Genomic DNA, 27011 nt, shown 5'->3' with positions numbered 1-27011 from the left:
GCAGCTTTTACCACTTGCACATTTTCAATTCTGGGCAGTCATTAAGGCGGCACTGTACAACTTGGGCTTGGATCCAGATTCATTTGGGACCCCTTTTTCATTTTGGTGCAGCATCTACCATGACTCACCTAGGTTTTTCTGATCAACACTTCCAAGTGGTGGGGCAGTGGCACTGCAGGCTCGTTTAAATTTACTGATGTCCCCTAGGGGGCAAGGCGGGACCTAATGCTTGAAATGCGGTATGTCTGGAGGGAGAGATACAGGGTCCTTATCTGCGGTCACAGCACGTGTTTCGGGGCCAGTCGGAGGGCCACCCCTTACAACTTTGACACGCAACTGGGATTGAGTCAGTTGACCTCAGTTTGGTGGTTGGGCCACAGCGGCATGTGTTTCAACTGGTTGCTCCCTTTGTTGACACCTGGGCAACAATGATCTGGGACTGCTGAAAGTAAAGGCTCTGAGCCTGCAGGCCATATTGGATTTTCAAGTTATCTGGCAACAGTGGTTGGCAGTTACCCGTGATTTATACAAAATATTGCCAAGAAGAGCTCAGTAGGTTTCTTGGGATCCCAGGTGAATAAACAGGGCAAGAAAAAAAGTCAACATGTAAGTTTGGCTCGCAGTTCAGAACCTGGCAGGTCAAGTAATCTTTCATAAAGGCATTGAGGTTGGTGGGGTTTAACTGTATAGGCCAGATGGAGTCCATTTGATGGATGTCAGCTATGACATCTTCCTCCCGACCTGTGGAGGGAGCTGCAGGAGTACCTCTCATGGGTGAGGAAAGGGGACTAAACAGAGATTTCTCCCCTTTCAGGAAGAAATAGTTTGGTTTAGCCTGGTGAGACTCTTTAGGCACTTTTCAGGTGATGGATTGTTCCCGAGGCTCACTTCGTGGCTCACCTCTCCCACCCCATTGTAACCCCCCTTGGTTGATTTTTATTTAAGGTCAAAACAAAAAGTGGCTCAGTTCAACCCCAGCTTATGGGTCTGCGCAATCAGTTTTACGAGTTGAAGTTTCCAGTGCATCCATGCAATACAAAGCCAAGATGGGTTAAGACTGCATTGTAAATTAGTTACATAGAAAATGACTTCTGAAAAGTGCCTGGCACTCAAAAAGGACTAATTTAGCCAATTTCGAAATGGAGCTTAGGATTTCACTATGTCCCTCAGTGTCTTCTTGGCAAACACACAGCCCCCACTCCCGGACTTCACTGAACCATTTGTTCCCAAGTGTTGCCCACAGCATGAATCCTTGGTCTATAAATATCTCGTTGTAAGACTTCACCTGCATCAGTTCTCTTTCCTGGTCCAACTCTGCTCTGAATCGCCTCATCTTTCGAAAATGATGAAATCACTTCTGAGCACATGCCTCCTCTTGGCCCTGCTTTCTTCAGGTAAGTAGGGACCAGCAGAATGGGAATCTTTTCATCTTTAGATGACACTGAAAAGACTTGCTCCTTGGGAGGGAAGGACAGTGAGGAAATGAGATCAGCATAATAGAGAACGAATATTGCTGGGTTACCAAGGAGAAGTAGGGGAGAGTCAACTCAAGAAGTTAAGCACTTAAGCCTTGACAGCCAAGTATATGTTCCAAACATGTATTTATGCAATGGAGGGATCACACTCAGGCCCAATAAGGGAAAGCTACAGTTTCTAGGATACTTGGCCTTGCTATGGACCTCGGTTGGTCGCCATTGAAGGGCCTGGTAGGAATTTTTCCACTTAGCAAATTGTCATGGGCCATTTGGTTTTCGCCTACCTTGTAGCAATTGTCACAACTTGGTAAGGTTTGGCGGTTAGGCATTGGTTGATCTTATGATGGGGAGGGGAGGTGTGGCCACCACCCGCCCCTTCAAGCTTAAGGGTATTCCGTTAAAGGAATCTGGTGTGGATCTTGCCCGAAGTCCGGGGTTGGGCTAGGGCCATGACACGACCCTGTCGGGAACCCAGGGGGAGCTTGAGTTGGTTTGTATCGACGGGGCTCCCCCTACCGGTGGTTGACCCTTACTGGACTCCCTGCATGATGGGCAGGAGTCAGATATAGTCGGGTCAATTCCAATGCCTAAGCCAATGCCGCTCACATTCTGTAACCAATAAAGTTGTGGCCTAAATTTGCCCAATAACATTAACCTAATATCTGTGTCCTTGTGTCTTATTCATCAACAAGGGGATGGTCTCAGGGTCTCGACACGCAATGGAGGAATCTAATTAATCACACTCAGGCCCAATAAGTGAAAGCTACAGTTTCTGGGATACTTGGGTATAGCAAATCTATCTAGATTATACCACTATTAATTAATAAATTATTCATCTCTAAATTGCTTCTACATCATTTACTAAAAACAAATGAACAAATCTGCATTTTTGTTAAAATCCAGAATGATTAAGATATACACCATAGTTAAAATATGCAATAAAAACACTTTAAAATATAAACCACCATGATTAAAATGTTCAATTCAACAATTCCCATTAAACAGCTCAGCAGTTATGCTCCACCAGCTTAGTCGGCACACAACACCTTACATTCAACTAGCAATTTAACTCTGATGAACTTTCACTCTTTCCCCCAAAGCAGTCACAGAAGTTTAGCAGCTTGGTGGTGCAGAGAACTGTGGGTGAGAGATCCACTTTCCCTCTGTTGCTTTTGACATTTGACATACTTGCACGCAAGGTTTCCCCATTACCATCTCATTACCATTTCAAGAAATCTCCTTCACCCACCTCTATCTCCTTTCTGCAGTGACATCTCTGATATGTTCCTCCTGTCACGAGAACAAAACCTCATGTAAAGGGAATGTAAAAGCTACCTGTAATTCTAGTGAAACCTGTGCCTCTATGGTTCTGCATAACAATATAGGTGAGCTGAATCTTTTCGTTTGCTCTTTGTCATCCCAAGGAACGACTTTTGTGTGTAAATTAACACTATTTGTTCTTTATGAATTGTATTTATATCCCATCTTCTCTCCATGGAGCACAAGGTGGTGTATATGGTTCTTACCCTTGGTGTGCAACCTTGTGAGTGGAAGTGTCCAAGGTCACTGAGTGAGTTTCATGGCTGAGTGGAGAGTTGAACCCTGGCAGCCTAGGTTCTAATCCATCACACAGCAGCTATCCTCTGCTCATAAATTTATTCCGGTGTGGTGTAGTGGTTAAGAGCTATAGACTCGTAATCTGGGGAACCGGGTTTGCGTCTCCGCTCCTCCACATGCAGCTGCTGGGTGACCTTGGGCCAGTCACACTTCTTTGAAGTCTCTCACCTCACTCACCTCACAGAGTGTTTTTTTTAAATAAATATTTTTTATTAGATTTCCCATAAAAAACCATTTTTACAAAATTATACATCCATTTTTAACTTAAACCCTTTTTTCTAGAACTTCCCTCAGCTTGTCTGATAATTTTCCGTTTATTTTTTATCCTCGTCTCACATTTCCCAATATTATATTGCACTCAAATACTGTTAATCACATCATATTTTTTAAACAATATTTCTAACAGTAATTTCACAGAGCTTCTTAAAAGTCAACGAACGTTATTTGCTCATCACAGAAATTTTTGATATACTCACCTCACAGAGTGTTTGTTGTGGGGGAGGAAGGGAAAGGAGAATGTTAGCCGCTTTGAGACTCCTTTGGGTAGTGATAAAGCGGGATATCAAATCCAAATCCAAACTCTTCTTATTCCATCATTGCTTCTCTCTTTGCATCACATGAAGGTTTCAGCATAAAGATCCTGGCATGCATCAGCTATGCTATGGCCCTCTTGAAGTTGATGGACTACCACTCCCATCCACCTCAGCCAGCATGACCAATGGATCGAGATGATGGAAACTGTAGTTCAGAAAATAATTGAGGGCTACAGCATAGCCACCCCTGCTTTAACCAGAAAGAGTGAGCTCTAGTTTGATTGTGGTGAGCTTTCCATCATAAGGCAAGGTATTTAGTTAAATAAATAAATTAAATAAATTATTAGAAATTCAATGCAGGCATCATTTGGGGCAGCTGGAGTTTCCCTGTTTGCTGCTACCCCTGCTGGTCCAGATTAGATTTTACAAAGAAGGAAAGAAAATTGTCCTGAAAGGCTATTTTTCCTTCTTGCATTATTCCAACTAACATCCTGAGGAAGACAATGTGTGCCGTGATGTCGTTCTGCCCAGAAATCCAGGTCCCCTTCAGTTTCTTGCAATGGTTGCGAAACTCTGAGTGCAATGACACTTTTATCCTGCTCTGGTTTGCCAGAAAGCAGCTTAGTCATGCTGGCCACATGACCTGGAAGCTGTACGCCGGCTCCCTCGGCCAGTAAAGCGAGATGAGCACCACAACCCCAGAGTCGTCCGTGCCTGGACCTAACGGTCAGGGGTCCCTTTACCTTTACCTTTATGCACTGATTTTAGAACACAAGGAAGGACTATATGGCCTCAGCTTCACAATGGCCCCTGGCATGTTGGATATCTCTCAGTTTCAGCTTCCAGTTATCTCATTGCCTGCAGGCCCTGGAATAATGACCTGAGATAACAGATTGTGGTAAAAAAGTTAGACATCATTTGTCACAATTGGTGAGTCTTCAGCAGTAACAAAGTACACAAAGGCTAAGTGGTGACAACTGTGCATAATGTGAGGGCAGTTTTTAGCATGCAGGGGTGATTTCCCTGGGCACAAAATTGTTGGGCTGCAAAATTTCAACACCCAGTGCTGCCTCAATACAGCTATGTGCTTCCGTTGCTTGGCTCCATTGAAAACGGCTTTTCTATGTAAACCAGGAAGTGACCTTTGCAGACAGTGGAATGACTTATCTCTGTGGCTGCAATCTCCTGGGTGATGTAGACACTGTTAGACATTCCCTCTGTATGGCCCCAGGTGATTGCAACCAATGATAATAATAATAATAATAATAATAATTTATTATTTGTACCCCGCCCATCTGGCTGGGTTTCCCCAGCCACTCTGGGCGGCTTCCATAGAAAACCAAAAATACACTAAAATATCACAGATTAAAAACTTCCCTGAACAGGGCTGCCTTAAGATGTCTTCTGAATGTCAGGTAGTTATTTATCGCTTTGACATCCGATGGGAGGGCGTTCCACAGGGCAGGCGCCACTACCGAGAAGGCCCTCTGCCTGGTTCCCTGTAGCTTTGCTTCTCGCAATGAGGGAACCGCCAGAAGGCCCTCGGCGCTGGACCTCAGCATCCGGGCAGAACGATGGGGGTGGAGACGCTCCTTCAGGTATACTGGGCCGAGGCCGTTTAGGGCTTTAAAGGTCAACACCAGCACTTTGAATTGTGCTCGGAAACGTACTGGGAGCCAATGTAGGTCTTTCAAGACCGGTGTTATGTGGTCTCGGCGGCCGCCCCCAGTCACCAGTCTAGCTGCCGCATTCTGGATTAGTTGTAGTTTCCGAGTCACCTTCAAAGGTAGCCCCACGTAGAGCGCATTGCAGTAGTCCAAGCAGGAGATAACCAGAGCATGCACCACTCTGGCGAGACAGTCCGCGGGCAGGTAGGGTCTCAGCCTGCGTACCAGGTGGAGTTGGTAGACAGCTGCCCTGGACACAGAATTGACCTGCGCCTCCATGGACACCTGTGAGTCCAAAATGACTCCCAGGCTGCGCACCTGGTCCTTTAGGGGCACAGTTACCCTATTCAGGACCAGGGAGTCCTCCACACCAGCCTGCCCCCTGTCCCCCAAAAACAGTACTTCTGTCTTGTCAGGATTCAACCTCAATCCATGATATGCCACTGAGTCAGGGAAACCTTCCTCCATCATCAGAACGCTGCAAATTCACCTCATCTGATAAATGAGATGCCCTTTCCATCTGCTACGTCTTTCAATTGGAGCCTTCCAGACAGATAGATCTATTAGTCTCGGGGGGGGGGGGGGTTGAGTCTGTCAATATTGTTTTCTCTCACCTTTTCATTTTTTCCAAACTTACATTGAATTCTACACAGTAGATAAATAAATAACTCATAAAATGTGCCAGCATTTAAGAGCAATTTTCTCCTAGTACAACATTCTCCTGCAGTTTTGACTAATATAAAGGTATTTGCAAACCATTTCTCTTAATACATTTTTTAAACTACTATAGCTGGATTGCATTCAACTAAGTCCGACTCAGAGAAAGCAACGGAAATTAATGACCCTAAGTTAGCTACACTCATTAATCGTTGTGGGTCTCTTGTGAGTTAGACTAGCATTGAATGCCACCTGTTTCTATGCACATATTCTTTAATATTTGCATTTTTGTATGCACAGTTTGGTTGGAGAACTGCTTAGCAATATCAGAGAATAGTGGAATTTGAAGGAAAATTGTGTTTTGGTTTATCTATTGGTTCAAGAACTTTGAATTGCTTACTTTCTCACTGAGGGTGAATAATTTACTTAATGGGAAATATCATTAAAAATAAATACATTTGGTAGGAATTAACCAGAATCTTTGCAGATCTTGTGATTTATTTCCTTTTGTTCTTTACAGATCCAATGCGTACAATGGCAACTGTCCGGGGTTGTGTTCCTTCTAAAGGTTGCCACACAGGAGATTTCAGTATCAGTTCAGCCTATGGGAAATTCCTCCAGATGAAGGTCTTTTGCTGCCATACCGAACAGTGCAATGAGGAACCTGTCCACAGTAAGTATATTTATCTCTGAAGTTTAAAGGCTTATAAAGCCATTGCACAAAGTGCCACCTAGTTACAGGTAAAGTGTAGCATTCCTGTTATTCGGTCCATTAAGACACTGGGTTCAATTGTTCTAAGGAGTATCTATAGTTTATCCTTGAATCTGGGATATATAGAGTAGATGATGTCCTCTTAGGAAGCAGAATACTTTTGTCCTCCTTACTTACACCGGTCAAATTTCTAACTGGGAGGGGAGAGGGGTAGGCTGAAGTAAATGAAATAGAAAGAAATATGGAAACTGTTGGCTTAGTTCTGCCGAGTTTGGGTTCTGGGACTGCCCACTCCTTGCTTGCATTGAGAGAGAGAGAGGGGGGGGAGGGGATTACCTCCAGGGGAATTCAGCTATCTGTACGCTCACATATGGAGTTTTAGAAACAGAGAGTAGATAGCTTGCCTGATGCCCTTACACAAAGTGAGAACTTCAGAAAACCCACAGAGAAAGAAAATGCGTGACAGAAAGTGAAACACAAAAACATTATTTAGAGCAAGCACAGCAGACATGTCTGATCTGCCAAGCTGATGACAATTGTAGGACACAATGGGGACATTCCAAGTCCAGCTATGGTCAGACATTACTAGAAGGCGTGAAAACTACTGGAGTAAAGTTAAGAGAGAGAGGAGGGAATGTATTGCATTCATAGGCCGACACTGCATTTTTACTTTGGTAGTTACGACACGTGAGGATCTTTCTCCCAATGGTCGACAGTGCCCAGCCTGCTTCCGTCGCACCTATTTTAAAGGGAAACTTAATTGCAAAACTCGGGGGAATGTCAGCTGCCTTGCCAATGAGACCAAGTGTATTGACTTCTATAGTCAAGCTGGAGGTGAGTAATATTGCCATTCAGCCAGAAAATTGACTCTCTGTCCCTTTCTCACTGCCAGAAAAGCAATGACTGATCTTTCTTTCCTTTTTATGTATGTTATATGTGTATAGTTTTGATTTTTTTTCTCCTGGGGAAAGGAGGGTGCTCTAGTCAGATTTTGGATTCCAAACTATCCCCCATATGAATTGCATAAGGACTAGAGAGGGCAGACTCACTCACGTGCAGGGTTTTAACATTGCATGGAGAGCCTACAAATGTACAGGGGGCTCCTCGCAGCACACCTTTGTCCTCTAATGCACAAGGGGCAGCAAAGGTGAGGGATACAAGGGAGGGTGGAGGACTGGTCAGCATAGCTGTCAACCGTCCCTTATTTGGCGGGAAAGTCCCTTATCCCAGCGCTGTGTCCCGCTGCTGTCCCTTATTGATGATGCCTCTTAAATTTCCCAGGTTTCAAAGGAAGCAGCTCCTCTCCCTCCCTGCCTGCCAGCCAGGGAGGAAGGAGGCTACAATTATGTTGCTTGGCTGCGTTGCTCACCCAATAAGGAGTCTAAGAACAACTGGGTGGTGGAGCTTGCATGCCTTGTGCCGATCAAATCGGCTGTGTTGCCTGGGGACTCACCTTTGCTCAGTGCTTCCTAGCGGAGAGGTGACGGTGGTTTTCCTTGCTGCATCCCCTTTGCCGGGTTGCTGCGCTGTGGGAACCACCGCTTGAGGCTTTGTTTGACTGCTGGCTGGGCTTTCTGCCTTTGGCTTGGAGGGGCTCAGAAGTTGAACATACCTGTGTTTGGAAAATCCCTTATTTTGGCTGCTGATCCCTTATTTTCGAGGCTGCTGGTCCCTTATTTTCAAATCTGTAAGTTGACAGCTATGCTGGTCAGCACATCATTTCCTCAGAAATATGTTGCCTTGAGTTCTGGATCCTGATGCCAGCACAGCTTCCTATGTGACATGTGGGTGATTGACACAGGGAGCAGATTTTGCTTTCAACAAGTTCAGCCTATTGTCTGTGACTCCAAGCCCTGCTCCTCAAGCCACAATTCAGAGTGGTTATCACAGCTACCAACTGTTCTGCTGCAGCAGCAGATTGACCTGACACATATTATATGTAATATGTAAGGCAAGTGGGTGTAGCTTTGGTAAAATAGTCAAATTTGGCCACCTGCTGGGTTTAATTTAGTACACAGGGTAAGGTTCCAAAGGCATGCACTCATGATATCTGACTGCCAGAAAAATAATACAATTTGTTGGTTCTAAGAACACTGAGCTTTCATAGCAATACCATCATGCAAACTCATTCAAACCTTATGCCTTTTATTTCCCAGATATTACTGAATATTGGGAACTGAGAATAAAAGGCTGTGCAACTGAAGACGTTTGTGCCCTTAATGGAAAAGGTGTTGGCTTTCGAGAATTTCCATTATTTCAGATTAAAACCAAATGCTACGATGCTGAGGAATCCTAAAAGTAGCAGCAGAAGAAATTGGGAGCCTAGTGGTGAAAGAAAGAGCTCAGGCCTCATGGTGAAATTCACCATGAAAAATAAACTCTTCTGGCACATGTAATCTGTCTTCTTTTTTCTGTTTTTATTTTTTATTTTGACAAAGTACTAATCATAAATAAATAAGAATAAAAATGTGCACCCCACCACTGAGACCATTCCATTGTAGCTATCCAATGTCCCAAAATTTCAAAACCTCTTGCAATGGTTTGACCCCTTTCCATTTTAACAGTACAAATTCTACAAACACCTTCCGTATCTCCTCAGAATCATTTCTCCTGCACATTCCCCATCTTACCTTAACAGCACATGTTAATTTATCATTAATAGCTATGGTATATCCCACACCTCTTCATGCCATTTTCCCACTTTATATTCTGCTTGCCCCTTCCTAGGGTATCATAATTTGTGCAGCTGTCAATAAATTTGTGAGCAAGTCCTTCATAGCCAGTGAACCTTCCACCCCATGGTAAACTTGAGAATAATGCTACCTCTGGACTTTCAGTCAGCTTTAACCCAGTAATTAAACACGCTTTGCCAGAAAAATTGTGCATAATTCCCAGTTTCCTGCCATCCCCTCCAACATAGCACTGAATATTCGTTCAGCTGAAAGAATTTTTAAGTGTGCAGATTAAGCTTTTAGGAACTGCACTTAACCTCAGAGGCTACATTTAAGTATGGCAACATTTAAGTTCCTGCATAATGCACATTGTAGTTATTAAATACATATATTCAGTGTTGTAGTCAGATAATATATTTTTCAGAAACACAAAGTAATTTTCACAGAAAGTACACGTCTTCCATATCCAACTTGGCACCGGAGCAACATGAGACTCAGGGAACATAGGAACAAGTGTTGTAGTGGAGCATTGGAAGGGATACAAACGGAGACTTGACATTCTTGAAAACCACACATTCTGACCCTCCCCCCATCACATTCTTTCCTGTTGTTCTGAGCCAGTAAGATAGCACCAACTTTTTCTGCTTGTAGGTGTCCTTGGGCAGACAGGCAGGCTGAAAGTTGCAGGGCCATTAGGCAAGCATGGTGGAAGCAGAGGTACGCAACTCATCAGGTGGACTGAGCAGGGGAAAGGCATCTTTGTTCATTCTGATTTGAGTTCTACAGGCCACTATGCCTGTAGAAACATGGTGACTGGGCTCTCTTTCTCTTCAAGTTGCTTCTTCTCAGTACGCCACCAACAATGCCCTTAAGAAATCCCATTGACTGTGCATGGAGGCAGAGTGGAAAGATACCTTGGTTATGAATACTGTAGGTTTCATGTAGGTTCATGCATTGACCTGTTTATGTGGCACATGCCTGTGTTGTTGCTGGCAGAATGAAGAAGCTTCACTAAAACGGTTTTTTAAACAGACAGCAAACAGGCTCAAGGTGAAACAGTGTGAGCAAGCCAGCCTGCTACTCTCAGGTGCAGTGGAGCCCAAACTGTAGTGACAAGAGAAAGAAACTAGGGAAACTTTCCCAGCCGACTCTTCCTGGTGCCAACCTTGAACTCAGAATCAGAGCAGATGAGTTGGTTGAGTTACATGCTAGCAAGCTAGGAAGTGACTGGGAAACTGAACCACTGCAAGACACTGGAGCTTAGAAGAACCCAACTCCTAGGGACCAAGGTCCCTTCAGCCCCAAAATAAAACAATGAGGGGGTTGGGCTCCCCCAAAGCTTATGGGCATTGCAAGTCAAATGGTGATTGATTATGTGGGATGGGGCTTATCTGCACCCCAATATTCAAGTTAGCAGCCCTTGGCTAGTGACCTAGCAAGTGACTGGGAAACCGGAGCACTACAAGACACTGCAGCTTAGCAGAAACCAACCCAATTGTTATGGATTCTTTTTTCTTCACTCAATTACCTGAGGGGCCAGGCATGAGATCACAAGAAAGAGGACACACACTCAATACGCAGTCATTTTCAGGCTTCTGGTTGGTACTTAAAGGAGTGATCTTCTCAAGGTGTCTAATTACTTATGTATTTACCTTGGGTTATTATGATTTAAGTATAGTTCTTCTTCCTGGGTTTCAGGTAGGGTTGCCTTTGATAGGGAAAAGTTCCAGGGTGAGAGACTACTCAACAGCCCAGCTCGTCGGGGTGCAAGTCCCCCACGGGTCCATGCAGTCAGTAAAAGAAGGAAGTTCAAGCCAAGTAATTTGGAGCAAAACAGCAGTCAGTAGTCTAATCTTTATTGTTGCGCAACATGGAAAAAACTTAAAATTCGCCATGTGCTATCTGATAAAAGAAAATTTTATGAAAATGATATACAGATGGTACTTGACCCCATCTAAATGAGCAAAAATATATAAAATAATAATAATAATATGTGTTAGAGATGTAAACAAAATGAAGGAATCTTATTCCATATGTGGTGGACATGTCCCCAAATAAAAAAAAAAATTGGGACATGATCTATGAGGAACTAAATGAATGCTAAAACTCACATTCCTAAAGAAACCTGAAGCAATTCCTATTAGGCATTCTAACGATAATGTAATGGCTTTAGGGGTTGCTTGTGCGTAAGTTACTGCCGCTCTGGGCTAGGTTGCCTGGTTAAACTGTTTCTCGCTGGACAGCCATCCACTCCATGGCTGTTCAATCGCTGGCAGAATCCGTCAGTGGGTGTTTCTTGAACCTCTTCCAGCAAAGAAGTTCTTTGACGCCAAGTCGCCGCCTACTTTCCCTGCGCGGAAGTCTTTTGCGTAGGGTGGGTGTGGGCAGCGGAGGACCTGTGCTCTCCTCGCTGGTCTCCTGCGAAGAGTCCTGGAGCCTCCTCTCTGCTTCCCCCATTGGCCCCCCTCTATCCCTGGTGTTGCGCTGATTTTCTTCCCCAGCCACAGACCTGCCTCTCTCCCTGCTTGGCCCCTCTCCAGCATCGCTGTGGAGCCTCGCCTCCTCCGCTAGTTCCGATGGCAGTTCCCTGACAGATAAGCATCCCAAATAATAAAAAGAATGTTTCTCTATGTGACAACAGTGGCCAGAGTGCTAATTGCGAAATACTGGAAAAGTGAGTTAATACCAACAAAAGATGAGTGGCAATTAAAGTTGTGCGAGTACCTCGAACTAGCCAAAATGACAGAACTAGTAAGAAACCACTCAGGTGAAAAGGTTTTTAAAAAAGAGGATTGCTTCAAAAACTACCTGATAAAATATGGTTCCAAAAATAATACTTGGTTGTGCTTAGATTAATTTCACAGATATACAGGAAAAACTGAGATTAATAAATGAATTCAGAACACTTACTACTTAAGGAAAGTATTGAAACCGCAAAGAGATAGAGGGAAGTCAACTAACATAGAAGGGATTTAAAATAGTTTTCCGGAACAGAAAGGTGACTGCAAAGAAAGAAAAGGAGTACAAATGTAATTTCTTTCTGGGAACTTGGCGTATAGATAAATCAAATCACTGTTTGTATCCTTTGAATAATTGGTACACAGTACTTGTTTATCCCCGCCCCCAGATGTAATGTTTAATGTAGGCTATCATTGTATTTTTTTAAAAAAGAGAAATGCAATAAAATAAATAAAATAAAATAAGCAGCCTTATAAATCTTAAACTTTAAATAGATCAAAATGTCAACATTCAGACAAGAACTTGACAACCTAGCTTTTCACCAAAAGCCAGTAATACAAATTTGGTCAAATTAAATTCTTAATGGATCATGTTTGATATCACTTTGGTATCACTTTGAGAAATATTTGGAATTTATGAACCCAGACAACTTAGAAAAGACCCATTAAAATGAATGGACCTGACTAAGTCCATTCATTTCAACCAGTCTATTCTGAGTAGAACTTAGTTGGAGACAACCCTCTGTTCATGGAAGGAGGAAAAATTCCATGACAGTTGAAAAGCAAGACTCTCAGAAGCTGGGTGGCCATTCTGTTTTTTTGGTTTGGGTTGCAACAGAGAGGAGCAACAACAAAGAAGAGGGCATGGTGCATGCCTGGAATGTTGGGTGGTCAAAGATTTCATGTTTCAAGTTGAATTATGGTGAGTCCAAAAGCAAGAGTGATGACCCTTGTGCCTTCCTTTCTCCACTTACTGAGGCCCTGAGCCACAAGGAAATTAGACATATCCAGAAGAAGAACATCAATAATAGAATAGAAATGTAAATAGTATTCTTCTCTACCCCACACAGTAGGGCCCAAGACAAGTTGCAATATGATTTGCCAAAACGACGGTAAACAATATTGAAAACATTTTTAAGAACCTCCCTCAAATATTCCTCTTAGGGAGGGATATTCAAGGGAAGGTAAAATACTAAATTGAAAGAAGGGGTGACTGAGAACCTTAGATATGCTTTTAAAAAGGCAACAGATGATCAGGCACAAATAATCAGCAGGGAAAAAATTGAGTTTTCCATGGAGGGCTCTGCTAAACCTATGATGGACCTGGGGTAGCTCAGTTGGTAGAGCGTAAGACTCTCAATCTCAGGCTGATGGGTTTGAGCCCCACGTTTGGCAAAAGATTCCTGTATTGCAGAGGGTTGAATTAGATGACACTCAGTGTCCCTTTCAACTCTGCAATTCTGTGATTCTATGCTTGCCAACTTAAGTTACAACGGTATGAGTTCCACATTGCAGGGGAAGTCTGGTGCCTGTTTTGATATAGCATTATATATATATATATATATATATATATATATATATATATAGCCAAGGCGATGTTGTTTGGGGACTTGAGGACCAAGACCAGTCTTTAGCCCTGAGTCTAAACTTGAGGGTTGCCAAGAATGGATGGTTCCATTTTGTGTCCCTGGATGCATAATGGTTGGGAAGACAATACTATGCTAAAGCTTGACTAAAGGTTGCTGGGAAATGCATGGCCCCTATGGAAAACAGAAGCTTCAGGTCTATTTTATTGGTCAGACCTGCCTTGTGGCACATCTGCCTTCTCAGTGTTAATCTTGCTGCAGTTACAACTGACCTGGTTGTTGCTGTTGTGCAAGTTTGGGGAGGAAAGGGCAGAGGATTGTAAGGTTCTGTACCCCAAACTTCTCCTTTGGTTATCCCATGACCATCGCCTTGGAAAATTATGAAACAGGGGAGGACTCTTGGGAGACTCAGAACAGATAAATTAAAGTCCTTTGACATGCAGCATGTAATTCATTGCACTCACTTCCACGGGAGGCAGTGATAGCCACCCACTTAGATGGCCTTAAAAGAAGATAGGACAAATTCATGGACGTGAAGGCTAAGAGTGGCTTCTAGCCTTCATGGCTATGCTCTGCCTTCACAGTCGGAGGCAGCAATGTTTCTGGGTACCAGTTGCTGGAAACTGCGGGAAGGGAGAATTGTCTTGGACTCTGGTCCTGCTAGAGGGTTTCCCACATGCATCTGGTTGGCCCCTGTGGCCCCAGAGAGTGGATACCACCATAGAAAAGGACTTCTTTCTAGTTGAGTTTTTTCAGGTTGTAGCCAAGGCATGCCCTGTCACCGGAAGCCACATAACTGGAGGCCGTGATGATGTTGGGGTAGAACAGACCACCAAGCTGGCAAATGATCCCCTCCAGCACACCCCTCATACCTAGTTTCCAAGTATCATTCTTAGGGCTTCTGAATGTTGGCCTTTCCTCTTTCTGCAGATCCTTGCCAAAGTCCAGCCAATGCCTTTTGTCAGAAAAACATACAGCGTCATGTGCTGCGTCAATATCGTCTTGCTCATCATCTGCATAGCATCTCCCAACTGGCTGGTCCATCACTGTGTGAAATCCAATGTCCATTTGGGGTTGTGGCTTTTTTGCTTTGAGAAGAGCTGTAAACCACACCCGTACAGCATCGGTTAGGAGGCACAACTGGCTTACTGTTCTTTCTTGGGTTAAGGGTCATGGGCCAAACGGACTTCTGGGTAGGAGTTTTATTTCCATGCAGTGAAGGCTAGGACGAGTTGACTTGAATGACGGTCTTACCCCTTAGGTACCCACTCAGTAGCTTTTGTCTGCAGAAGTAGCATTTTTTTCAGACCTCAGCTATACATTGCCAGTGTGGTGTAGTGGTTAAGAGCGATAGACTCACAATCTGGGGAACTGGGTTCACGTCCCCGCTCCTCCACATGCAGCTGCTGGGTGACCTTGGGCCAGTCATACTTCTTTGAAGTCTCTCAGCCCCACTCACCTCACAGAGTGTTTGTTGTGGGGGAGGAAGGGAAAGGAGAATGTTAGCCACTTTGAGACTCCTTCGGGTAGTGATAAAGCGGGATATCAAATCCAAACTCTCTCTCTCACACACACACATCATTCAAAGCAATATAAGATCACTTTAAACAATCATGGCTTCCCACACATAATTTTGGCAACTATAGCGTGTTAAGTGTGCTAAGAGTTGCTAAGAGTCTCCCTTTCCCTGCACAGAACCACAATTTACAGAGTTTCCTGGGGAGAGAGGTTGACTGTTAAACTACTTTGAGAACTGTAGCTCTGGGTAGTGGCAGATAGAGGTCTTCTAATAAATCTCAGCTCCCTTAACAAACTGCAGTCCCCATGATTCTTTGGAGGAAGACATAGCTGTTTAAAGTGGTATGATATTGCTTTAAATGTACAGGGCAGATGGAGTTATAGTGTGGCAGCATCTATACCCTGGAACTTAATATTAGGCTAACACCTTGGCTGTAGCCAATTCGTGTTTACCCAGAGTAGGCTCACTGAAATTGATGACCATAGCTAACTTAGGTCCATTACTCTTAATGGGTCTACTATGAGTAAAAGTTAGTGGAGAACCGGCCCATTGTTTTCAACACTTGCTAACAACTTTTTTGTTTAGACAAGCCTAGAGGGACGTGCAATTTTTGTTTGTTTTGCACATTTGTTTGTAAAACTGTTGATTTTATCTAAATTTTGGTGATGTTGTTGTCAAATTTTGGTGATGTTCTTGCTTTTTAAACTGTTGATTTTAGGGGTTGTTTTCTTATGTTTTATATTATTTAACGTAAACTTCTTCATATGATTAAATACATAAATCATACAGCAGCCTTCCACTGTAGTTCACTGTTACTATTAGAGGTCATAGATGAAGCTGTGACTTGTTTGGATTCCAAGCCAAAAAACCCCCTCCAAACCTCTTAGATTTCAGCAATCTCCTTGGTTTGCCCCCCAGCCTTCCTACCAAAGCAAACAGAGTTCTAATTTGTTATAAGAATGAATGTACAATGCATGCACAAATGTCCTCCCCCCCCCCCATTGTTAAACAATGCAGAGCCAGAAATCCTTGTTGGTGTGTTCGAAATCTCTGAGAGTTCTGCTCTGATGGATTTGATCTGCTTTCTGCTCACTGCTGATATTGAACATTTACTGGCCATTTTCCTCTTTAAGAGAGGGCCAACAATGGGAAGAAGCTATCGCCCTCCTGCCCTGTTTCCGGGCTGCCTGGAATCATCCACTCTGTACTGCAATCTCAGTGGTTTGGAGGACTTGGATATGCAGTTGCCAACACAGCTCACATGAACACCTTATATTTAACTGTCCTGCCTGCTCAATAATTACCCTGATGAGAAGCAATCACTAAGCAGTACCAGGTCCCTTGGATTCTCAGTAAATGGAGGGCAACAAACACTTAAGGAGCAGAAGCAAACTTTATTAACTACTATAATACTAAGTGTAGAAACAGCAACAGGTGCCAGTATACAAAGCAAAGATAACTAAAGGACATAAAAGAATACTTAAAGGTAAGCTGTGAAGCTAGCACAGCCACCCATCATTCCTGCTGTGAGAGACCCCAATTACAATGGATGGCTGGCACAGGCCAGTCTGATGTTCCGGGGCAGAGCTCCTGGAAACCCCGTGGCAAAAGTCTCATTGAATTGCTGGAGCTGTAATCTTGGCAAAGGGCCTGTACATAGGCTGTGGGGGCTCTGTGCCAAGATTACATCATTTCTGATACAGGTGTTCATGATAACAATAATAATTTATTATTTATACCCCGCCCATCTGGCTGAGATTCCCCAGCTACTCTGGGCAGCTCCCAACAGAATATTAAACAGAATAAAACTTCAAACATTAAAAACTTCCCTAAACAGGGCTGCCTTCAGATGTCTTCTAAAAGTCAGATAGTTCTTTGTTTCCTTGACATCTCAGGGGAGAGTGTTCCACAGGGCGGGCACCACCACCAAGAAGGCCCTCTGCCTGGTTCCCTGTAACCTCACTTCTCACAGTGAGGGAACCACCAGAAGGCCTTCGGTGCTAGACCTCAGTGTCCAGGTTGAACGATGGGGGTGGAGACACTCCTTCAGGTATACTGGGCCGAGGCCGTTTAGGGCTTTAAAGGTCAGCACCAACACTTTGAATTGTGCTCAGAAACATACTGGGAACCAATGTAGGTCTTTCAGGACTGGTGTTATATGGTCTCGGTGGCCACTCCCAGTTACCAGTCTAGCTGCCGCATTCTGGATTAGTTGCAGTTTCCAGGTCACCTTCAAAGGTAGCCCCACGTAGAGCGCATTGCAGTAGTCCAAGCGGAAGATAACCAGAGCACGCACCACTCTGGCGAAACAGTCTGCGGGCAGGGAGGGTCTCAGCCAGAGTTGAGACGAAGTTCATCTTTGAAGTGAACTGTTTCACTCCCTTTTTTCTCATGCTCTTTTTCTCTGCGGCTGGCCAGGCCAATACATTATGCTGGCTATACATGGATCAAAGCATGTACCTAAGAATAACAGTTAAATTGACACAGGAGCACCACCTGCACCACCTGTTCCCTGACACTACATTAACTAAACATGTAATTGCCACCCTGGCTGCATGTGGACCCTCCCATTCATATATACACTGACTAGGAATGCACTGCAAATCCGTTCTTAGAAGCACTGGCATAATGCCACGAATGCACTTGCAATGGGACTGTTTTTCTTTCTTTTTTTCTAGAGAGTCTGGAGGCTGTCCGAGGCCTTATGATAATAGCCCTCATTTTTACTTGCTTTGCCTTGCTGTGCGGACAGAACCTTTTAAGTCGCATCACAAAGAAGGAGATTCCCGACTGTATGATTTCTTCCATTGCTAACTACTGCGCAGGTATTGTGTCAGGGCACTTCATCATTTAGCATAACAGTGAGTTTAGTTCTCCATGTGGAGCAGAAACAGCGCCAGCCATGGGCAAGAGTGGAGTATGCTCAGAGGAACTCAGTTCTCTGGGAAGAGGGCGTGACTGTTTGCATTGTAGCTCTGTGAAAGGAATAGGGAGTTTCCTAGCAACTCTCAGCACTACATTTCCCAGGGTCCTTTGGGGGAAGCCATGACTGTGGAAAGTGGCATGATGCAGCAGCGGGTTGCCAATCTTTTTTGGACCAGAGGGCAATATTGAGAGTGCCGAGGGTTCCAGTCACAAAATGGCTGCCATGGAGGGGACATGGTGTAAGACAAAATGGCTGCTGTGGGCAGCATGGCATAACGTTAGAGTCCAGTCACTGCTGTTTCATTGTTCCTGCCCCTGGTTAACCCCATACTAGCTATAGAAAGTCAGTTGTATCCTTGTGAAGATATAGCTCTGAATGGGACAAGAACTCTGTTTTCCTCAATGCCAATCCTGTACCTACTTATCTGGAAGGAAGCCCCATTAAACACAAAGAGACTTACTTCAGAAATAGGCATATGTGACTGGACATTATTAATGAGTGCCTGGACATCAGCTCCTGCATAGCAGGAAACATGCCCAAGTCTCTTTCCCAAGTTTTCATATTTAATTGTTTGGATTAATTTTTTTTTTGGGGGGGGGGGACAGCATTCTTTAACATCCACACACAATTATTGTTGAGTGGTATTTGAAGATAATAACCTTTAGCAAGTAGCCAATCTCAGACAAATGCATCATAGGAAAGATGCCTGCTGGTTGGCAAGGGACAAAGAAAGGGCAAAATGCAGAGATTCTAAGGACTACTTGCAAATAAGAAAAAAGTAGGAACACTAATGGGAAGGGAGGAAACAGAAGCTCTTTAGGACTGCAGGGATTCCTGTTGCCTGGTGTCCAAACAACCTACTTGTCAATCACAGCTCTGACTTCACTCATTGGCTAAAAACAATGATTGCTTAGAAGGCTGCCTGCACATTTTGCTTTATAACTTTCTTTCTAGGAGAGCTAGAGATGTACTCATTTTTTTTAATGAAAGCTCAGAGTCTGGGGCATTTGTCTGGGAGCAGTAGTGAAAACCTTCCTGGGCACTGTGGCACCTATGGGCTTGGTGGCCCCTGTGACACAGCTTTAAATGCATAGTGCTGGTGGAACCTTAGATTCATTTTCCAGTAAGGACTGTGTGTTGGAGGGGATTCATTTAGTTCACATTCTAATGCAATGTTCTCAAATCAGTATACAAACCAAAACATACCTCTCTTTTGAAATTTGCTCTTCTCTGAATTTTGCAATTTTGAATGGTGGTTGGCCTCCAACCAAGGGACGATTACAAAAATGTGCATATTACTGAAAACAGCATAAAGAAACGCATTCAACTTGTGGGGTTGGTGAGGAGTAAATTGCTTGCAAAAATGCTCATACTAGGCAAAACTGTGTCAGAAAGTGCACATTTTTGAAAATGTGCACAAAAACACATACAAATTTCCACTTCAAATAAACGAATTGCAATGGGTTAAACCAAACTGTAATTGACAGGTCCATCCACTAAGTTTCGTAGGGCTTAGTACATGCCATGTGGGGGGTTAGAGGCAGAGTGGAAGATTCACTATCTTATCCTTTGTCTCAGGCAGCAAAATGTCTTGGCACATCCCTGTCTAATAAGAATTTCTTGCTTGCTTGCAGGACTCTGCACTGTCAGTTCTCTAATGATTGTATTGTTTGAGGTCCGTGTTGTCATAGATGCAGATGTTATACACCTGGCACCAGACTGGGCTTTCTGCATAGCTTGCGTCTCCTTCTCTCTCAGCTTAGTGTTGGGTGAGTACATCCTATTCTGAGTCAGATAACAATCTTGGTAAACTGGGGTCAGCTTGGTTTTCTCTCATATATATGAATGAATATATATATATATACATATATATGAGAAAATGAGCTTCAATTTCGTATAAAAGCTTCATTTTCTCACTCTTCCAGGATTTGTCTTCTCATTTCCCAATTTCTTTTCCAGGTACACAAAACCTGCTATGGGACAGGAAGTTCCACAAAAAAGTAAAACCATCCCAAGAGGAAGAGCCATCAACACCCAGTGACCCTTGAGTGTAGCCCATGGCCTATGACACCTGTCACAGGTGTTCCCCAGTCAGGTGGGGCCTTGAAACCTGACTGGCCAATGGGCGTTCTGTTTGGTGATGTCACTTAACCAAGAGCCATTTGGAATAAGCCTGGATTGCAGAAAAGATGCCCATTTTCATCTCTGCGACATCACTTTTGAGAAGCCTTCTTACCCAAGCGCCCTGCTGGAACCATTAAAATGATCTCATCCATTACCGAGATACCTTTTATTCAGCAATCGTTTCTGCCTCGGGTGGAATATCCCTCTTGCTTTCCAAGACTGCCCCATTTCCCCACTTGCTTCTAATTGTTGCTGCTGTTGTTTTTATTACAATATATGTATATATTGTGAGGACAGGCCACGTCTCAGTCATGTGTGATGCTATGGATGAACACTTAATTATTAAATGTCTTATAGCAACTTTCGCTTCTCATAATATTACTGGAAATTCACAAATTTCTTGAAATCAGGGCCAGTCCTACTATTAAGAAGAGTGAATAGGCTCCTTCAGGCCTCATATGCTAAGGAAAAGGGAACAACTATGAGGGGGTGGACGACAAAGCCAGTTGTGCTTATGTACTGATAGGGGAGAAAAATGATTTTGTTTGTATTTTTATCAGAAACTATCTAATTCACACTTCTCATACCAATATGCAAAGCGAAATACAATTATCCTGTAATATTTACACATCTCTGAATTTTGCAATGCAGTTCTCTGTAACTAAACATTTGGTACAGAAAATCATATATTAGGAGAAAGTGAGCATGGAATTATTCATATCTATTACTGAAGACAGCATACAAAAAAATCATTGTGGTAATGGAAATTGTTTGCAAAATTGTGTAGGTTAGTTAAAAGCGTCATACAAAGACACATATATTATGATACATTTGCCCTGAAATGTTGACAAATGTTTGTGAGTGGTGTTGTTGTTGTTACAAATTGCTGCGGAAATGTGAACTGAATTTAAGTTGGCAAAAATGAGAAGCTGAGGGGAACCAAAATTCATAGATTCTTGCCCCCCTTAGTGCTGTGTGGTCTTCTCTGTGTGCCCCCTACACAATTTTGCAAACAATTTCCATTACCACAATGCTCTTGAGAATGGTAAGGACAGGCGTTGGAGTCCAGCAACATTCAGAGGGCACCAGATCCCCCATCCCTGCAATGAATAGTATCTTCACCCATAGCATTCTTTCGTAATGGCAGCTCCACCACCAAGGAATGAGCTATTTGCTTTGAACTGCTATCAGAATAATAGAATTGTAGAGTCAACCGTGTCCAACTAACTCCCCTGAGATGCGGGAATCACAGCTAACCAATCCCTACGTCGTCACATGTTCATCTGTAACTCGTTGCTTTGGCCTTCATTTGCTCAAGGATATGGAGAGGGCTATTAATCTTCCATACAAATGAATGATTTAATAGCAGGACAAGGCATTGAAGCAGGAAGAAAAGAAAGGAAGAAAAAAATTGTCTAAATACCCATCAAATGGGATGCAATGAAGAGGAGACCTGGGAAAGGGTCGTTTCTTCTTCAGTGCTGCTGAAACGCAGTAAGCTGCATGTGGGTTGTTCAAAGATTCTCACTAAGGTTCAAAGGTTCAAAGATCTCACTAAGTCCAGTGGGTATGTACTTGAAGGTGTGTTGGCAGGATGATATCCAATGCAAACAGTGAATCTTGTGGCCCGGTTGTGGACATCTCCATTTAAAAATGCACATGGTCAATGTAGATTCCAAGGATCCAGTGCCACTTCAAAAATGGGGGAAGCATACAATGCTATCTTCCTTCTAGACTTTTAGCCTTTGGTGTCTGATTACCCTTTGGGAGCCACCTGTGAGGAATAAGCTGTTGGTTTCCAGAGGGAGAGCTGGTACAGCAGCAGGCTGAATATCCCTGGGAGAGAAAGAGAGAGGTACAGAGATGAGTGGGCATTGGCATGGGTTGTCAACATGGTGCCTGTGGACACACATGGACTCTCAGGAAGGGGGGAGGAGAAATATGGTTCAGTACATACAGTGGTACCTTGGTTCTCAAACTTAATCTGTTCTGGAAGTCTGTTCCAAAACCAAAGCATTCCAAAACCAAGGCACGTTTTCCCATAGAAAGTAATGCAAAATGGATTAATCAGTTCCGGACTCTTAAAAACAACCCCTAGCTGAACTGGGTTCCACACAGTCACAAAAACAAAAAAGCAAAATAAATAGCAAAAACAGACAGACCTCAGCGTTAACACCCAAAACGGAAGTGTGGCACTCAAATTGGAAGCGTAACACTCAAAATGGAGCACGTTCGTCTTAAAAAAAGTTTGCAAACCGGAACACTTCCGGGTTTACAGTGTTTGGGTTTCAAGTTGTTTGAGTGCCAAGGCATTTGAGAACCAAGGTACCACTGTATTTAACGTAAAAATCTATCAAATTCACACTTTCTATAGCAGTATGCTAACCCAAACACCACCACACTCCTAAATTCGCACTTATCCAAATTTTGAAATGCAGTTCTGCCACCGAAAAATATTTGCATATCCTTAAGCATCTCCACGTTTCTTTCAGCAGAGGGAGGGGCAGGGGGTGGGACCCTGCAGGCACCAGAAAAACCCTCAGGGCTTGAGGTGTGGAAAGCCTATCAATTTCAGTTCTCTTGGTTTCTTGTTTTCCAGTCATAAATTTGGTTATTCACATTTCGCAGCAGTTTGAAATTTTCAAAAAGAAAGAGAATTTCTCCTTCTGAAAACCCACTTTGCATTTTAGTACAGTTTTCTTGCAAGGTAACACATTGTTCTATGCAGGTTTGACTAGGCCATTTCCCCTAATATAAGGCATTTGCGTAAGTTGCTTCTACCATCTAGTCCAGCACACTGTTCTCACAGTGGCCGACTAGATGCCTTTGGGAATCCTGTAAGCAGCACCTGAGCTCAAAAGTTCTTCCCCCGCATTTGTGATTCCCAGCAACCAGCATTCAGAGGCATACAGTGGTGATACAACATAGCTGTTGTGACCAACCGCCACTGATAGACCTTTCCTCCATCAATTGGTCTGATCCTACTTTAGAGCCGTCTAGGTTTGTGGCCATCCCTATGTTTTGTCAGAGCAAATTCCATAGTCAATGAGAGAGGGGGAGCCTCCCTTGTTTCTGACTTTTCAGCATGACAAGCCCCTCCCAAGATGCTGAAACTCTGAGTCAAAACATGAGAACTGGTTACTCTGAATGTCTCCTTTCAGATACCTGAAAGACCACCTCCGTCCCTCCAGATCCTCTCAGATGCTAAGACTGGCAGAGTTAACCCTCAGATTCGCAGGGGGCGGTGTCTGGGAAAGGGCCTTCTCTGTGGCTATCCTTCCCCACCGAAGTGCATCTGGCCACCTTCACTATATGGACCTTATTTTTAGGACCCACCTGCTTTCTCCAATTGTAATTTTTTGTTGTTTTTAAAACTGTTTTCAATACTGTGTTTTAATGGTTGTAACCCAACCTGAGATCTTAGGGAGAAAGTTGGAACCTCTATTTCTATATGAATTGTGGCCAGTTCTTCTTAGAGCAGACCCACTGGAATAAATTAACATGGCTAATGTAAGGCCATTAATTTCAATGGGTCTACTCTAAAGTGTAATTGGCTATAGGCCATTATAGCCATTACAGCCTTTGCATTTACCTGTCCCCAAGCAAAGGGCGCAGACAACACAGCTTAGGAAATAAGCCCATTTAGCAGAAGGGTCCCGCAGTTCAGGCTCTGTTGTCTCGCGGACGGAGTTATCAAATACCACCACAGCGACCAGCACACAGATCCCTACAAGAAACAGTGGATTAGGGTCCATCCAAATATTATGTTTGGTTAGTCCTGCAAATGCAACGGTGCTCGTAGTGAATGGATGGTCTTCACACACTCTTCTCCCTGCTGTGCTGTGGTTCTTTATTTAGCTATCCAATTTATACCCCTCCCTTCCTCCTAATGTAGCCCAGGACGGCAGGTTAGCATTTATGTATTCATTTATTGCATCTCTATCCCACCATTTTCCTCCAAGGAGCTCAAGATGGAATACATGGTCCTCCCTCTCCTCATATACTCTTCACAACAACCCCATGTGGTAGGTTCGACTGAGAGGCAGGGAATAATAATAATAATAATAATAATAATAATAATAATAATAATTGGGTGAGGGGGCCGAAACAGCCTCGGCCCCTAGGAGCTAGCAGTTATGGCATTTAGCAGTTTGCTTTTGCTTTCTCCCTCCCATTCCCCATTTCCTCATGTGTTGTGTCTTTTTAGATCAAGAGTCTGAGGGAACCGGCCATCGTAGAACTGGTGTTTGTAAGCCACCCTTGAGAAATTTTTTGGCTGAAAGACAGGCACAAATGCTATAAACAGACAAACAAATGTCCTGTTTTCGGAAGGCAGTTCTCAAGTACTTGTACTCCCCCTGCTCCCTGCCAGTTTCCTTGCTTTTGTCCCCCAAAGCAGCTACATCCCAGTTGGACACAAATGATTCATCTCGAAATTGGTACCTGAGGCCAAGCTGAAGACAGCCGCAACAGGGCCATCCATGAAAAAGTCCTCGGTGCAGTTCATCCAGTACTTCGATTCCACAGAGCACAGTATGGCCAGAAAGGAAAAAAAGAGAGCCACGAGCATAAAGCTCCGGACGACATCCAGTTTCACTAAAGTGGAATAAGAGACTTGTAAAAATAGCTGAGGGTGGTCCCAGGTAGCTCTTCCCCACCCGAACGACGGCACTCAGGAAACACAGAGAAAGTCTCTCCTTTCTGCAACCCAAATTCTGTGACTGGGAATAAAAGGATATGAAATTTATGGATGCCTCAAGATCACCAGTGTTTTTGCAGGAGGGACTCAAGAGTGTGCCACAATGTTAAAGGTAAAGGGACCCCTGACCATTAGGTCCAGTCGTGGCCGACTCTGGGGTTGCGGCGCTCATCTTGCTTTACTGGCCGAGGGAGCCGGCGTACAGCTTCCAGGTCATGTGGCCAGCATGACTAAGCCGCTTCTGGCGAACCAGAGCAGCGCACGGAAACACCGTTTACCTTACCCCATCTACTTGCACTTTGACGTGCTTTCGAACTGCTAGGTTGGCAGGAGCAGGGGCCAAGCAACAGAAGCTCACCCCGTCACGGGGATTTGAACCACCGACCTTCTGATTGGCAAGTTCTAGGCTCTGTGGTTTAACCACAGCCACAATGTTAGGTTGCGACAATTAAAATATAGGGCCACATTCACGCCATACTTTTAAAGTACAACGAAAACACTTTAAACAGTCATGGCTTCTCTCTCTCCCCCCCTCAGATTTCTGGGGGCTGTAGTTGGGAGGGTGTTGGAAGTTGTTTGGAGATCCCTTATTCCCCTCACAGAGCTGCACTCGTTCAGCTGCTATGGTTGTAGAGAAAAATGAATAGTGGAATAATAATGGCAACAGCGATTTGAAATGACATAGTAAAGCACTTTCTGCAATAAATGCACCTTCGTGATTGTATATTAATAGCAAATGTCGATCATATCAGTTAGTCAGAATAAACATGGGCAGGATCCAGTCAGGGATGTATAGGGAATGATCTTAATCCAGTTTATGTGCTTTGAACATGAATAGACTGGCCAGCCCATTCTGTTGAATGGCAGAATTTCCTTCAGAAATGTTTGATTCTGCATTGTTTTATTGATGTTTAATATGCTGTAAACCACTTTGAGATTTTTCTGAAAAATATAAAGGAGTATAATAATAGTAATAATAATAAGAATAATATCCTAAAAAATCTGTACAAAAAACCCCAAGCAACTATAAAACCCATAGAGTCAGCCTAAGAGCCTTATGGGTTTTCCTTTGCTGTTTGTTTGTTTGTTTGTTTGTTCTTTAAAACAAATAACGAAAACATTTTTAGCTGTATCTATGAGGGAAGCCATCTTTTTTTTTCCTGTCACAAGTCACTAGTAGCAGCACCCATAGTATGTGTGCATGTGGAAAGAGGAATTCAAAGCCTGAGGGAAACAGCAGCAGCAATGTCTGTTGAACCCAACCTCACCCAGCCCAACCCAGGCAGACTGTACTTTCTCTGATGGCCAAGAAACTGCAGCCGTCTTCTGTGCAGGTGGTCCATAAACCAGTGTATGAGGCTTCCAGAATATCTGTTTCGTGCACTGCCCACCCAGTGGATGCTTGAGCAACCAAGAGAAGCACAAAACTGATGCAGGAAAGGAGGCAGCTAATTCCCCTGTAGAGAAGCATGGTGGGGTTCCTTCTCCTGATCTTTTGCACTGGCAGCAGCCTGAAGAGGCTGGGAGAGTAGTGGTGTGCTAGCGAGGTCACCCCAGGAGGCTCCGAGGAGATCACTGAGTTCCAGTTTTTGCCGGACAACGTGCTCCTCAAACGGTTTCTACTGGATTCCTCTGTTCCGTTCCTTCAACTGAAATGGAACCTTTGAACTGGGTGGGAGAGAACCTTCCTCTGGGAGTAGCTAGCAGCTCAGTATTGGATGAATCTGTCCATTTCAGTTCCCCTTGGCTTCTCATTTCCTCTGAGCTTAAGATCAGTTCTCCACAATTCAATGGATCAGTTTGTGACTCATTTACTGGTCTACAGTTCTCTTGAAAATTCAACCAGGCACTTTCATGTGAAAGGCTCAGGATATACAGCCACCCCCCTTTTTTTGCAAACACATTTCCCTGAACATAATGCATTTTTTGGTATGTTATTTTCACACTTTCCCCTAAGGTATCCATTTTTAAAAATTATTATTATTATTGGATTGGAGAACTGCATTGCAGCAATTGGAAAAGTGAGAATTTTGAAGGAGGTTGTATTTCTGGTTACATATTGTTGCAGGATTTGTTAATTATGGGT

The 27011-nt window shown here is 43.7% G+C and overlaps 2 protein-coding genes across 2 annotated transcripts; one reads left to right on the top strand and one right to left on the bottom strand.

Moving 5' to 3' along the window:
- Positions 1-12860: 12860 nt before the first annotated feature.
- Positions 12861-20586, top strand: LOC310769059 (uncharacterized protein). The gene is made up of 5 exons (XM_083628139.1): positions 12861-12993; positions 14588-14783; positions 17855-18001; positions 19737-19871; positions 20062-20586. Exons 1-5 carry the CDS (start codon positions 12991-12993, stop codon positions 20148-20150), a joined length of 570 nt encoding a protein of 189 aa, XP_083484265.1. The 5' UTR covers positions 12861-12990; the 3' UTR covers positions 20151-20586.
- LOC310769064 (uncharacterized protein) lies at positions 18698-26604 on the bottom strand. Its single transcript, XM_083628147.1, has 4 exons — positions 26219-26604; positions 24670-24822; positions 23819-23953; positions 18698-22062 (listed from the first exon to the last, which is right to left on the bottom strand). The coding sequence occupies exons 1-4, from the start codon at positions 26394-26396 to the stop codon at positions 21983-21985; spliced, it is 546 nt and encodes a 181-aa protein (XP_083484273.1). The 5' UTR covers positions 26397-26604; the 3' UTR covers positions 18698-21982.
- Between the last annotated feature and the right edge of the window lie 407 nt (positions 26605-27011).

Source organism: Podarcis filfolensis (assembly GCF_964270895.1).
Source record: "Podarcis filfolensis genome assembly, chromosome: 8".
In the NCBI taxonomy this organism is placed as follows: Eukaryota; Metazoa; Chordata; class Lepidosauria; order Squamata; family Lacertidae; genus Podarcis; species Podarcis filfolensis.
This window is presented reverse-complemented; position numbering and strand designations above follow the sequence as displayed.

Excerpts from the sequence above, each read along its gene's own strand:
- LOC310769059 (XM_083628139.1), top strand. Across the intron at positions 14,784-17,854 it reads ACCACACCCGTACAGCATCG|AGAGTCTGGAGGCTGTCCGA; the intron begins GTTAGGAGGCAC and ends CTTTTTTTCTAG. Across the intron at positions 19,872-20,061 it reads CTCTCTCAGCTTAGTGTTGG|GTACACAAAACCTGCTATGG; the intron begins GTGAGTACATCC and ends TTTCTTTTCCAG.
- LOC310769064 (XM_083628147.1), bottom strand. The coding sequence starts at position 26,396 with ATGCTTCTCTACAGGGGAATTAGCTGCCTCCTTTCCTGCATCAGTTTT. Across the intron at positions 24,823-26,218 it reads TTTCTTGGCCATCAGAGAAA|TGAAACTGGATGTCGTCCGG; the intron begins GTACAGTCTGCC and ends ATTCCACTTTAG. Across the intron at positions 22,063-23,818 it reads CGCCCTTTGCTTGGGGACAG|GGATATTCAGCCTGCTGCTG; the intron begins GTAAATGCAAAG and ends TTTCTCTCCCAG.